At 44.4% G+C, this 13691-nt stretch overlaps 1 protein-coding gene across 1 annotated transcript in view; it reads right to left on the minus strand.

The window, feature by feature from the left end:
• Positions 1-971: 971 nt before the first annotated feature.
• pknox2 (pbx/knotted 1 homeobox 2) overlaps positions 972-13691 on the minus strand; it is a 64193-nt gene continuing 51473 nt past the window's right edge. The window contains exons 8-15 of the mRNA XM_031572182.2: positions 13431-13550; positions 12769-12845; positions 12106-12275; positions 10056-10311; positions 4915-5108; positions 3524-3666; positions 2912-3126; positions 972-2599 (exon numbers count right to left, since the gene is read on the minus strand). Of these exons, the coding sequence (XP_031428042.2) occupies positions 1768-2599; positions 2912-3126; positions 3524-3666; positions 4915-5108; positions 10056-10311; positions 12106-12275; positions 12769-12845; positions 13431-13550 (2007 nt within the window). The 3' untranslated portion in view covers positions 972-1767. The remainder of the gene's footprint in view (positions 2600-2911; positions 3127-3523; positions 3667-4914; positions 5109-10055; positions 10312-12105; positions 12276-12768; positions 12846-13430; positions 13551-13691) is intronic.

Consider the following 13691-nt stretch of genomic DNA (forward strand, 5'->3'; position numbering starts at 1 on the left):
TGGGCAGCTTGTAAGCGCCCGGGGACCAAGTCAAGTGAACTGTCCATCTCAGGGATGGTCAGGGATGGACATGTGTTCTGTTCTTTTTTGTCCTCTGTTTTTTTTCTCATATATAGGCTATATCATTATTTGTCCTGCTTGGAACTGATACTGCAAGGCTACGTGAAGTAGGTCCGGTAGTTCCTTCAAGTAGGTCCCTTCATTGCAATGGAAACAGGCTGAAAGGGAAGATCAGAGGGTTCTTATTGTAAACGCTTGCGCCACCCAGGAAGTTCCCTGGGTTCCTGCAATGGAAACTTGCCTCATTTCTGCCCTGAAAAAGGTCCTACAGGGGTCAGAGCACACACACACACACACACACACACACACACACACATACACACACACATACACACACACGCACACACACACACACACACAGACACACACACACACATACACACACACACACACAAACACACACATACACACACGACACATACACACACACACATACATACACACACATACATACACACCACACACACACACACACACCACACGCACAAAGGTGCAGACCGCCCTCAAATGGCCCTCTGAGGCCCTGCATTGCCAGAAACAGACACAAGACAGAGACAGCTACGTATACACCAGGTATAACTATGGTGTGAATGCATAACTTTTATTGGTTGTAGATCTGAAGATATTAGAAGAATGCCCTTCATCAGATCCTCATGGCCTCCGAGGTACATCAGATACACATCAGGTATACGCATTGCACTGTAGCATGGTACATAATTATGCCACTGTAATGGGCAATATTGCTTTGATTAGATTTACATGTCTTTGAAAGTCAAGTCATAGTTGCACAGTCTGTCACAGAATTTATAATAAAGAATAATAGTACTTTCTGGTAAAAGCAAAGAAAAGAAACATTAAAAAAGAGATACAGTAATTAAGACAAACAGAAAATAAATCCAGACTAGCAATAGTGTACAGGTGTGAGTCAGATATAGCTCAACATTACTCAGACATTTAATTCTAATGGAGGCTTCTGGGAAGACATTTTCAATTTCCAGCAAGGTTTCCCTGTCTGCCCTCCGGATGAGGTGATTTGGTCCTAACCCAGATATCAGCGGACTGTGGCACGGACTCGGCCCAGATGTGGCCCAGCTCCGGGGTCGAATCCGCCCCATAGTCGCCGGCTCTCTGGGTATCTACTCTCTGAGACTACGCCGAGCCACTGCGGCCCTCTGAAGTGTGGCACAGTTGGCTCAGTCCATTGGCGGATGCTCTAGGCATATCTACATGATGGAGTCTCCTTCAACTCATGGTACCCCTGGTGGTTATGCGAGTCTGTGAAGAGAGAGAGGGGGGAGTTAGGGAGGTGCAGTCGAATTATTCACCTGTCATTTTCTTTTTTTTTTAGGGGGGGTTTTTAGGGGGAGAAGCCTCTCTTAGAATTAAATTATCAACGACCCATAATCTTTCTTTTGGGTTTTGCATAATTTTCACTTACCATACCGCAGAGCTGAGTTATGAGTGTTTGACTTTCATGTGGCTGTGTCATATTGTTTAACATAACCAAATCTGTGGTTTTGAGATTGGAACCTTGTTATTAAAGGTCCCACAAGTTCAGTAAACTAGTAAACTGATTTACTCATTCGGTTATGAGAATGCCCTCACTCCAAGTTTTGAATGTGATTGGGTTGCCCTGAGACCTGGAGTCAGAGATGCTAAACCATCTCACAAATCAGCAAATCTTACCTCAGGGATCTCGATAAACATTTATTTAATAATTTTCTGAACATCCCAGACAATGTACACCAAAATGGCCACTAAAAGAATGCGCTTAAGAGTGTAGATGAGGGTGACGCTACCCAGAGTTAGTTTTTCCTCCACCAGGGGGCAGTGCTCTGGGTTATTGATGACGTTCCCCCGCGCGCGTCCGAGGATGGTCATGATGTCCACCAGGTTGTGCTTGCCCTCCTCCCTGGCCTCGCGCTCCGCCTCCTCCATCTCCTCGGCCGCCTCGGCCAGCTGCTCCACCTCCTCCTCCGTCAGCATGGGCCTGCCGCCGACCGGCCTCACCTGCGGGGGCGCCAGCGAGCAGATGGCCCTCAGGCGCCCGTACGAGCGCAGGTGCGCCACGTTGGCGCGCAGGAACAGTAGCAGCACGTTGAGGTCATTGAGAGGGCAGCCCAGCTTGCGCCCCGTGATCAGGCTCAGCGCGGGCAGCACCTCGTAGAGCGACAGGAAGCCCGTGTCCCAGCAGAAGAGGCGGAAGAGGCTGAACAGGACGATGGGGGCCAGCAGCAGGTAGATGGCGCCGTTGGCCACGCTGATGACCTGGAAGACCAGCAGGCCCGTGATCTTGCACTGCACCAGCTCAGGGACCCAGGGCTGGTCGCGCAGCAGCCCCGTGCGCACGAAGCAGCTGAACTCGTCCTGCAGGAAGGCCGACAGGTGGAAGTAGACCAGGTAGAGGCAGGCGGCCGACATGAAGGTCAGCAGCAGGAAGCCGCGCAGGAAGAGCATGCTGACCAGGAAGTAGGAGCCGTGCTTGCACTGCATGTAGCGCTCCAGCAGCGGATACTCAAAGTAACGTTTCTGCTTGGCTCTGTGGAATTCAACAGTTTTAAGAAAATCAAAGAACAAAGAATATAGTAATAAAGGCTAAAAATGACTATTTTAATAGTTGAGATTGTACAGTACATAAAATATGTATTGCATTTCAGTTTTATTCTAACATCGTAAACAAAGAATATTTCTCACGGTGCGTTACAGAACACTGCCAGAGGCCAGAGACCTTTAATTACTCAGCTAGCAGAACTACATGTGTATACAGCTGCTGAAAATAAACCGTGAAGTATTGACTGTTTCAGTGCTGGAAGTGATGTAGAGAATGAGCTCTGAGCTGTCTTGTCCTGACCTCTCTAGCTCAGCCTTGAACTCCAGTGGGTCGCTGCTTTTCTCGCGCAGCTCCACAATGCTTTGGGCGATGATGATGGAGCGGTTGTACGACTTGTCCAGCTCGTCTATGATGAAGAGCAGGTCGGAGCCGAGGCTCGGCATGGCCAGGAAACGCCAGATCAGAGCCGGGAGGTACATCATCATGGCCAGGATGAGCAGAGAGTAGGGGAACATCTGCGGGGCAGAGACAGACAGACGCAGACACGCAGAGAAACATGGCATTACCTACTGGCAAGAACAGGAGGCACAGCGTGGGCTACTTCAGGCAGATCCCTCTGTGGGACTCCGGGCTTTGGAGAAACATTGTAATCACTGCGTTTACAACTTGCAGTTAAACAAACATGACATAAACTCTCTCACCACCACACACACACACTCACACACACATACACACACACACACACACACACACACACACACACACACACACACACACACAAACAGACAGACACATACACAAACACACTCACACATAAACTTAGAAACATCTGGACTTCATTTTATATTATGGGCACTGCCATTTGTGTTGCATTGCGTTGAACTACTGTTTCCGAGGGTGAGCGGTTCTTACTTTGTGCACCCATAGGGGGCGCTCCTCGAAGTTGCCATCGCTGTCGTACTCATGATGCATGAGGGAGTCCCAACAGTAGGTGTCTACATACGCCGCCTGTTTCGCGGTGAAGTTGTTGGGTGGGAAACAGCTAATCTGTGGACCTGTGTTCAAAAAAAGGTTCCACAAATAATGAGCACACTGAGTACAGTTAGGGACACGAGGAACCCATCAAAACATAGCACACGTATAAATTAGAGTCTTAAGGACAGGGTGGTGGCGCTATCTTGATAGGTTAGGTCTGGGTTTGGGGGTGCAGCTTCGGCCTACCCCTGCAGATGGCAAAACCACAAAGAAAGTGGTCACACCCTTCCCCTTCATGTTGCCTTCAACATGACAGTCCTGTTCCCTGCGGATACATGGATGCACACACACACACACACACACACACACACACACACACACACACACACTCCCCTGGTGCTATTTATACAAGCTCTAGTATCCCCATCCAGGAATTACACTCAACCTCCAATTTACTGACCAAAACTAGAATGTTCTCCATCCTCGCTGCTATTATGGACGACTACAGTGTACACTTTGGTACCAGTTAAAACAAGGAAAAAAAGGAGCATGAATTGTCATTTCTTTTTAAGTATATGGAAAACCTGACTGCAGAATAGAGACTGTGTTTTGTTCGAGTTGCATGTACGTACGTTGAAGAAAACATGCAAAGAGAAAAACATGCAGTTAAAAACTGAACATTTGTCATTGTGTCCAGCCCATTAAGTCAAGGAAATCGCTTGCCATTAATCTGATGAGGAGTACCCAGGACGCATGCTGAAGATGATCAAGAGATGGTGGGAGCGAGAGAAAAACAACGGACAGATGACAAGCCAAGCTGATTTGGAGTCTTCCTCCCCTGCATGCTTTAATTACCACGTCCTCTCATTTGACTGGTAAGGAGTGGTAGAGAGGGGAGGAGAGGAGCGGGCGGATAATTAGAGACCTCAGTCATCATCCGGCATCGTTTTTAATCACCACGCCGCTTATTAACATCTGCATGCGCTGATTGCAAGGCAGCTCAGAGTGATATGATTGCTGGCTCCCTGATCAACAATAACGCCGTCTCTGCAATCTAGCGCTCCTCAGCTGCGCGTTTCATCGAACAGATGTGAATCAGACGCCCGGGCCCGCCACGGATCTGGCCAACATCCGCGGCAGCTCTGGGCCAGAGCCGTGCCACGGTCAGACACCCGCCGGGGGGGGGGGGGAAGCATCCTGGACCGTGTTGTCCCCACACAGCCCATGAAGTCACTAACCACTACAACAGAACTACGACAACAGCAAGAGCAGGGGGTAAATAGTGCAGAGTGCTGTGAGACAGACACGGGGGAAAGAGGAGCACTGACCGAGGGAGATCTCTCTGGCGAAGGCCATGGACACGAGCAGCAGAGGCAGCCCCACGGACACAAACTTGATGAACTTGTCCAGCGGCAGCTCCAGCTCCAGGTGGCGGGCCCCCACCTCTGCACCGGTCTCCCTCACCAGGGCGTCGGCGAGCATGGCCTGGGCGGCCGTGCCGGCGATAGACATGGCTGCGCTTCTGCACACAACCAGGAGAGATCAGACACACGCATCAGAGCTGGGTAACTGAAGCCGACAAGCAAAGCCAAATCAAACGCATAGATCATTTCTACAAGGAGAGCTTTTACTTCACATAGTGTTTATAAAGTTAAGAGTGTACACTGTCTTGGCAGTAGTCGTGGTTTTTCCTCTAACACCCAGGACCCCAAACGACACGCCACTCAACTCATATTAGGGCTGCTGTGCCACATAAAAAGAAATAAAATAAAAGCCAAATGATTTGCATGAATCAGACAACAGTGTGACCTATATTTCTATTTCCCCAAGCAGAGCTGGCTTTCTGCAAATAAATACGTTTCACATGATGTATAGACTCTCTAAGTATTGCTATTGCACGGATAATGTGTGTGCTTTGGAGTAAACTGTATTGCACAGTCCTTTCCATTAAAATTACAATTTTAAGTTATTTTTTAATTATTATTTATTGTCCCAAGTAAACAGCACTTACTTTAACTGCAGATAAATTTGGTAATTGAGAAAATTGTGTTTCTCGCCTAATCCTTGACAGCTCTTATCAATGCAATGAAAAAGTGACCTGCACTTAAATATCCACTGTACCTTCAGTGCTCCCACAGAACTCAAACAGGACAGGACTGGCAAGCCGAAATCCAATCCAGCAAAGGAAACAAGAAGGGCAGGAAGCTGGCGAGGGTTTTAAATACCCCGGGGAGGGCAGGGGAGGGCTGGGCGACACCAGAGAGGCCGGGCCAAGACGGGCCAGGCAGGACCAGAGGGGTAATTAGAAGGGCCTCTACTCGCGGGTGCCCAGATGGCTCCAGTCTGGGACCTGCAGGAGAGATGGGAGTGGGGTGGTGGTTGGGTGGGGTGGGGTGGGGGTGTTGGCAATGGGTGGACGGGTGGAGATGTTCTGGGTGGAGGACCTTCGGTGTGTGCGCGGCTCCTTGGCTGCCATTGACTTCAAACGACGCCCCATTGCTTGTGGCTTTTCTCCGCTCTGTCATTTCCTGGTGTATTTATACCCTCTGACCCTGGGTAGATCCAGTCTGACGAGAGACACAGAACGTTTTTTTTTTTTTTTTTCGTTTCTTTTCGTTTCTCTTCTTTTTCCCGGGGATCCCGTCCAGTCGTTTCAGTCAGTGCTGCTGAAGCCTTGAGAACATGAGGAAGAACATGAGGAAGAATATGAGGAAGAACATGAGGAAGAACATGAGGAAGACTATGAGGAAGACTGAGTCTAACAAGCCTCATTCCAGACGCTGGTTCATGGTGGCCTAAGTAGGCTGTCATGGCCCACTAGATCTGGTCCCATCAGGCAGTGTGCTTTTATTATGGATACTGTTCTCAACTCACATCCCTTTTAAGAAAATGTGATTTACATTTACATTTAGTCATTTGGCAGATGGCACAACACAAGCAAATGGCCCATCAAAACATCAAAAACACTGTGAAACAGTGGTTGGATTTCAACATAAGGTTTAGTCGCCATGAAATATCATTTTGATTTCACTTTAGTTTCAGTCTATCTTCATCTGAATGAAAAATGCATGTTCCTGGGCCTAAAGCGTTGAAAATATCAGAGTGAGTGCTGTCTTAACAAGCTTCACTCCTGACACTGTTCTGAAGGGCTTCTGGTGGTCTGTCACGGCCGACTAGACCCGGTCCCATAAGGCACCGCGCTTTTGCAATGGATACTGTCCATTACTTTCGTTCGTTTTTCTTAGAAATAGAGTGATTTGCATTCACATTTAAATTCAGTCATTTGAGAGACGTTTTTATCCAAAGTAAGTTGCAAATGAGGTAAAAAAAAAAAAACAAGCAAATCACCCATCAAGAGAAAAGGAAAGACAAGAGTGAATTCAGACCCTTCACATTTTATCATACTGCAACTACATGTATATTCTAAACTAGTTTTTTCCCCCATCAATCTACCCCATACGGACAAAGTGAAAGAATGATTTTAAAGTTTTTTGTAAATTTATTAAAAAGGAAAAACCCTGAAATATCAGGTAAAAAAAACAAACAAGCAAATCACCCTTTAAGAGAAAAGAGAAAGACATTGAGAGTGCATTAAGAACGTATTCAGACCCTTCACGTTTTATTATGCTGCAACCGTATTCTAAAATATTTTTTTCTCTCATCAATCTACACTCAATACCCCATAATGACAAAGCGAAAGCAGGATTTTACAGTTTTTTTAATAAATGTATCAAAAAGGCAAAAAACCTGAAATATCACATTGAAACAAATACAGTATGCTGTTAAATTGATCAATCAAATAGACTCAATCAAACAGCAAATTAATCATCTCAATCTGTGGCCTTTCCAACTAACCTCTAGCCTCTTGTGAGTACTGGATCTTTAGTGGTGATCTAACTGGGCTACAACAGCCAGTGAAAGGAGGACATTCTCAGTGGGCTGCAGACTTTCTATGTACTCTGCCAGAAATGATTAAACTTCAGCATGTGGTATATTATTTATTACGATTACTTAATATGGGTTATAGATATTGCCATGATGAATTCCTCTTCAAATAATAGGGCCTGTACTTAATATTAAAATATTAAACAATGTGATGAAGTATGCATTTGTAAATGTTCACATGATGATAAGGCTTGGTGTGCTTTTTTTCTCTTTTGTTAATAGGCATTTATGGATGCAGACTTTCACAATGTAGGACCATCTAGTACCTGTTACTTACACACATAGGTGAGCTGTCGCTGGCGAACAGCTTTGAGCTACAGAGAGTTGACTTGATGTGTTGATGGCTTTGACGTCTGCAACATGGCAAAGACCAGCGGAAACCCTCCAGTTTATGATGCCAGCTGACGACTCCCTCTGATTGCCACACTGTAATCACCGCTGTGGCAGCCGACCCTCCCTCTTCCCAGACCTCCCTCCCAGGAGCACACCATGCACAAGATGTCATTAGCCAATATGTCAAGATGGCTGCCAAACTACACACCAGCAAAGATGAATCTGGGAGTTCTGAAGATGTTATTAGCTGAGTCCTTCTCAGCTGAGAAGAGTTTGAAGTTCAAGGTTTTCCACGGTGTTAATGGGTGATAATGGCAAAAAGGGAAAAAGAGTGTTTCACAAACCTGGAGCACTGGAGGAGAATAGCGTAGTGAGGTTAAAGGCATACCCAATCACTTGTTTAAATACCTGCTGGTTAAAGGCCAACCCAGTCACTTGTTTAAATACCTACTGGTTAAAGGCATACCCAGTCACTTGTTTTAATACCTACTTGTTAAAAGATAACACAGTCACTTGTTTAAATACTTGCTGGTTAAAGGCTGACCCAAACACTTGTTTAAATACCCATTGGTTAAAGACCGACCCAGTAGTCTCATATTTACTACCGGATCACACCCATGCCACTGGCCCAAAGAACCTTCAGTGCAGACTGTCCACATCACAATGCAGGCGGTGAAAGTCGTGGGAAAGCATCGGCGAGCTGGATGGGTAAGGCTTCATTATGAGGTCATGAAAAAGGGTTTTGCAAAGAGAATAACATGAGGCTCGTCTTCAGTCAAATTTACACTTGAAGAGAAATAAAAAAAAGAGTCTCTATCGGCAGTTGAAGGATTGAGGTCAATATTCACAGAGTAAAACAAATTATTGATGATGCATTTGAATTCAAGTCTCATTTTAATTATCAAAAATGGTCTATTTAAACATAAGAGAATATGACAACAATGTGTACAAACAAAATATAAATTCCCCCTTTTTTCCATCACTTGCTCTGGAAGAACCATTTAGAAAAACAATCAAGTAGATAATGATGAAACATACTTCACAAAGACCGGTTTCAATGAGAATTCAAAGAGATTTCATATCTCTATATGTGACTTCAGAAAAAAGGTGACTTGTTGTGTAGATTCCCCGTTATCACAAAAGATTCACTGTACTTCACAGTTTTTTTTGTTTGTTTGTTTGTCTTTTTTATTTTTTATTTTTTATTTATTTCTTTTTTTTTTTCATTCATGTCACACAGAAAGCATCCTTTCTGCTGGGCCTTCTTTTGAACTGTCCTTATTCCAGAGAAAATTCAACAGCGGTTTTGTGGATTTAGATAAAAAAGTTTTTTTTTCTGTGTGTTTGTCTGTGAGAGAGAAGTGAGAGAGATAGACAGAGAGAGAGAGAGAGAGAGAACGTTTTTCACCCAAACATACCTTCATCATGTCTCTCCTTGAACATTCTCACATCTGAATCATTTGTTGGCAGATGTGTGTGTGTGTGTGTGTGTGTGTGTGTGTGTGTTTGAGCGAGAAGCTGCCAGTGTATGTCCCTTTTCAAAAGCTGGGGAAATAAATAGACAAGCTCTCTTCAATACCACTGTGCTGTTTTGCAGTTTTGCCAGAGTAAGTGTTTTCTTTGATATAACCATGCCTTAAAAAAAACAAAACAAAACAACAACAACCAAACACATTTTGCTTCCATTTTGCTAGGACTTGGAACATTTAAGAGATGATGAGTCGTGCTATGAACTTTGACCTGAGAAACCAAAGATACATTTATACAATGTAAGGCATGACTGCTGCAAGCATGACTTCAGAGAGCTGGTATGTTATGTAGTGTGTGTGTGTGTATGTGTGTGTGTTTTCATGTGTAAATACAAGTTGGTCTTCCCACAATGTAGTGTCTGATAAGCTCCAGGTTTTCTTCAGCCCTGTCACTGTTAGTGGGTTTCAGGTTCATAAACCGCACGGGTTCAGCTCCTCCTTAGGCTATGGCTCCCATCTCATGTTCAGAGTTCCGACGGGGAAGTTCTAAACCCACACATACATGGCCGGTGTGGAAAGTCTCTGGTCTCGTGCTGATGTGTTGTCATGAGGATAAGTGTGTCTTTGCATGTGTGTGTATGGTGTGTGTGTGTGTGTGTCTGTCTGTGTGTGTGAGTAGGGACAACTATGTAATTTCCTCTTCCTGTCCCTCCTTTCCTTACTTCAGGCCATCTGTGTGGTCAAGGCCTTGATCTCTTCTCCCCACACCAGTCATGTGCCTCCTCTCTTCTCTCTCCTCCTCTTCCTCTTCTTCCTCCTCCTCCTCTTCGTCCTCCATGCCTTCCTCATCCTCCTCCTCCTCCTCGTCCTCCTCGGTCCCATCCATAGACTCATCTGTCCCTCCCAGCATGGCTTGCTGCATGGCCATTGTAGCTGAGTCAGAAGAGAGAGGCTGCAGGCCGTCCATTACCATGGAGCCTGGTGGGAGGACAAACAGGAAGCCATTAGAAAATAATGATTCATGAATTGGTGACAAATAAAAGTTTGTCTGCACACACACTCACACACACACACACACACACACACACACACACACACACACACACACACACACACACACACACTCACACACTCACACACATACACACACACACACACACACACTCACACACAAACTAAAAGAATAAAGTGATTAATAATATGATATAATAATATAATGATATATTTTTATAGCATTTTTTTCCCCTTTTAATAACCCAGAGCTGGCCTGGCTGTATTGGCCCCCTACTGCTCTCAGATCAGTTTGCACTGAGATAATAGTCTGGAAACCCTTTTTGGATGAAGGTTCACTCAACCACTCTGAAGGATGGACCAATCAACGACCTGTGGGGGTGGCTAAGTGTGATGATGTTGAACGTGAAGCGTTTGTTTATAAATGTAGTAACAGTAATCGCGTGCGCATCGGTGCCAGAGATAGAGGGAAAGATGCAAACAGTGGTAGAAACACTAGCAGACGTCAAAGAACCGAAGTCGGAGGAAGAAGAATGTGTACATTTATTCATCAAGGAAAAGACATTGTTTCCTTACTGCCGATGGGGTTTGGGAGAAGGCTAATATATCAGCTTGCACCATTACTGGTGAAGCAGGAAGTATAGCAATTCCATACTGGTCAATGCTGATTGGTTAAAGGCTGGTCCAATGGTTTCAAAATGAGCCCAAAGTATGCCCATTAGGATGCAATGACTGGAAAGCATCCCTAATGGGGCATGGCTCGACCCTTTTCACAAAGTGAATTTGGGTGTGGTTCTACCAGGCTACAACAGAGCAAGCATATATACCCACATCCTTACCAAAAGAATAATAATTAATTATCTGCGTAATAAGTGCTTAATCAGCACAAAAATATTGGCACCCCTGCACTTCTGTCAGATAATGCAACACTTCTCCCAGAAAATTGTTGCAATTACAAATGCTTTGGTATTTCTTTTGTTTGCATTGGAACAACACAAAGAAGCAGAGGAAAAAGGGCCAAATCTGACATGATTCCACACAGAACTCCAAAAATTGACTTCACAGGGGTGCCAATATTTTTGTCCATGACAGTATAGCTCTGTCCTAGATCTCCCTTAAGGCCAATCAACGTGTAGCATGTCCGCACACACGTGCACATGATGTTTACACACAGCTGTACAGTGTGTGTTTATTATCCAGTGTGTTATTATGATTTTATTTAACATCTGCGAATCTTATTTTGACAACCTCACAACTTCAGAGCAGACAAAGCCTCGCTCACCCCCTTTAGTACTTGGCGCCCCCTTGAGGGAAGCCATGGATGTACATGATCATATTTCTGAAGAATAGACACAAGTCTGATTAAAAGTATTAAAATCATCAGAGTGTGAACACAGACAAAGTCGTGAATTTCCACTGTATGCTGTTACAGTGCTGATAAAGCAAACTTGCACTGTAAATATCATCTATGAAATTAATGACTGTATGTTGGAGTTGTTTCCAATTCACTGCTTCTTAGCCCTGCACGTGCCCAAATTATTTACTATTATTTAATATTCTATCTTGTCTTTTAGTCTTGTTTTTGCTATTTTGTTTGTATGTTATGTGTTTTATGTCCTATGCACCAACTACACCAAGTTCATTTCCATGTATGGCCATTAAAAAGAATTCTGATTCTGATTCTGATTGTTAAATGTTCTAGGTGTTTCAGAGGTGACCGGGACGGGGGGTAGAACTGGATTATTAGAAGGTGTGACTAACTGTCTGAGCGGTTGAGTCCGTGCGTCTGCAGAACCCCCGCCACGATGGAGTCGGGCCAGAACCGCTGGGTGGGGCGGTGCTGAGACTTCATCTTCTTGGCTTTGGGCGCCGGGTCGGGGTTGCTGGCGTCCAGCATGGGCTGGAGGATGCGCCTGCGAGCATTGATGAACCTTTCACAGGGCAGGAAACACAGTTAAAACCTGGGGAGCATTGATGAACCTTTCACAGGGCAGGAAACACAGTTAAAACCTGGGGAGCATTGATGAACCTTTCACAGGGCAGGAAACACAGTTAAAACCTGGGAAGTCAAAATGCTTCCCTTTTGCTTGGTAACATATTTATTTAAACCTGTCATGCAGGTTTGATTACAACCAGTAGATGGAGCCAAATTGCTGCTTAATCCTGACTTCAGAGACATTCAAGGAGAGTGTATGAAATTATATTTAGCTTGCACAGAGGATGTAAGAATATAAGCTCAGTTATAAAAAATAAATTACATTTGATTAGCATCTTTGAGAATACCTGAATTAAGCTGCGTTGATATTTATGACTGAAGCAAAAGATAAATGTTATGTGTAAAAGTTCAAATGTTTTGTTGTTAGAGACACACGAGTCTTAACAAACAATACCAACACAATCAGTGAATTGCAAACTCAGCCTTACCAGTTGTTAACTTGTAATAAAGTGAGATTAGTTTGGCCTGCGATCTGTCTTTTCTCATCCTCCGTCGGGTATGGGTGCTGGAGAGAAAACAAACACATGACTCAGTTCATTCTATGCTGTGTTGAATTTTCTAGTTGAGTTATTTTTATGGTGTGTTGAATTTTCTTGAAATAGTCTCACTATTTGACCACTCTGTCTCTGAAGGCCACAGTCATGTTTGGGTACTTGTTTAGGAAAGGAAAAGTGGGAAAAGTACACAAGCATATGCTCAAACTGACCAGTAGGGGGCGTATTGAGATTGGTCTGATTCATGGTGAATTATGTTAGTACATGAAAGAATGAAACCAAATCCCTATATTATTGTTTGGTTACAAATTGACACAATTCATTTGCTTATTTGTGGCATTTTGATTTGTCTAAATTGATTTCATTACATTTATAATGTTGCTGTTATTTCATTTGTTAAATGGCTTTTTTATTATATTTTTGCTGCTTGCAGCACACTGAGCTCTGTTGAAGAAAAAGAAAAAAAAGAGGTCCTTCTGAATGAGGTACCTTTGGTTATACAAAGGATATCTATTTTTCTATCCAGGCACTTTCCATTTAATTCTGCTGTCCTACCACTGTCCAGTCTGATGAAAACAAAAGAGGCAGGGACCAACCATGAGGTGCTGGAATAGCCAGGAGCGCATGATGTTGGTGGCATGCTTGGGTAAGACCCCCCTCTTGTTTTTCGATTTCTTGTCATCGCCGTCCAAGAGGGAAGCCAGGTCCAGATTTACCTTGGAGACAGCAGAGGGAGGGATTATTGTTGCTACGGAAACAAAAGAGTTATCAGTTGCTGTTTCTTTGACAGGGCTTCAAATGGCTTTTGTCACCATGGCAACACAATTTGTGTAATGATACCTATTATAGCTAATAAT

This window comes from Clupea harengus, chromosome 8 (assembly GCF_900700415.2).
Source record: "Clupea harengus chromosome 8, Ch_v2.0.2, whole genome shotgun sequence".
NCBI lineage: Eukaryota > Metazoa > Chordata > Actinopteri > Clupeiformes > Clupeidae > Clupea > Clupea harengus.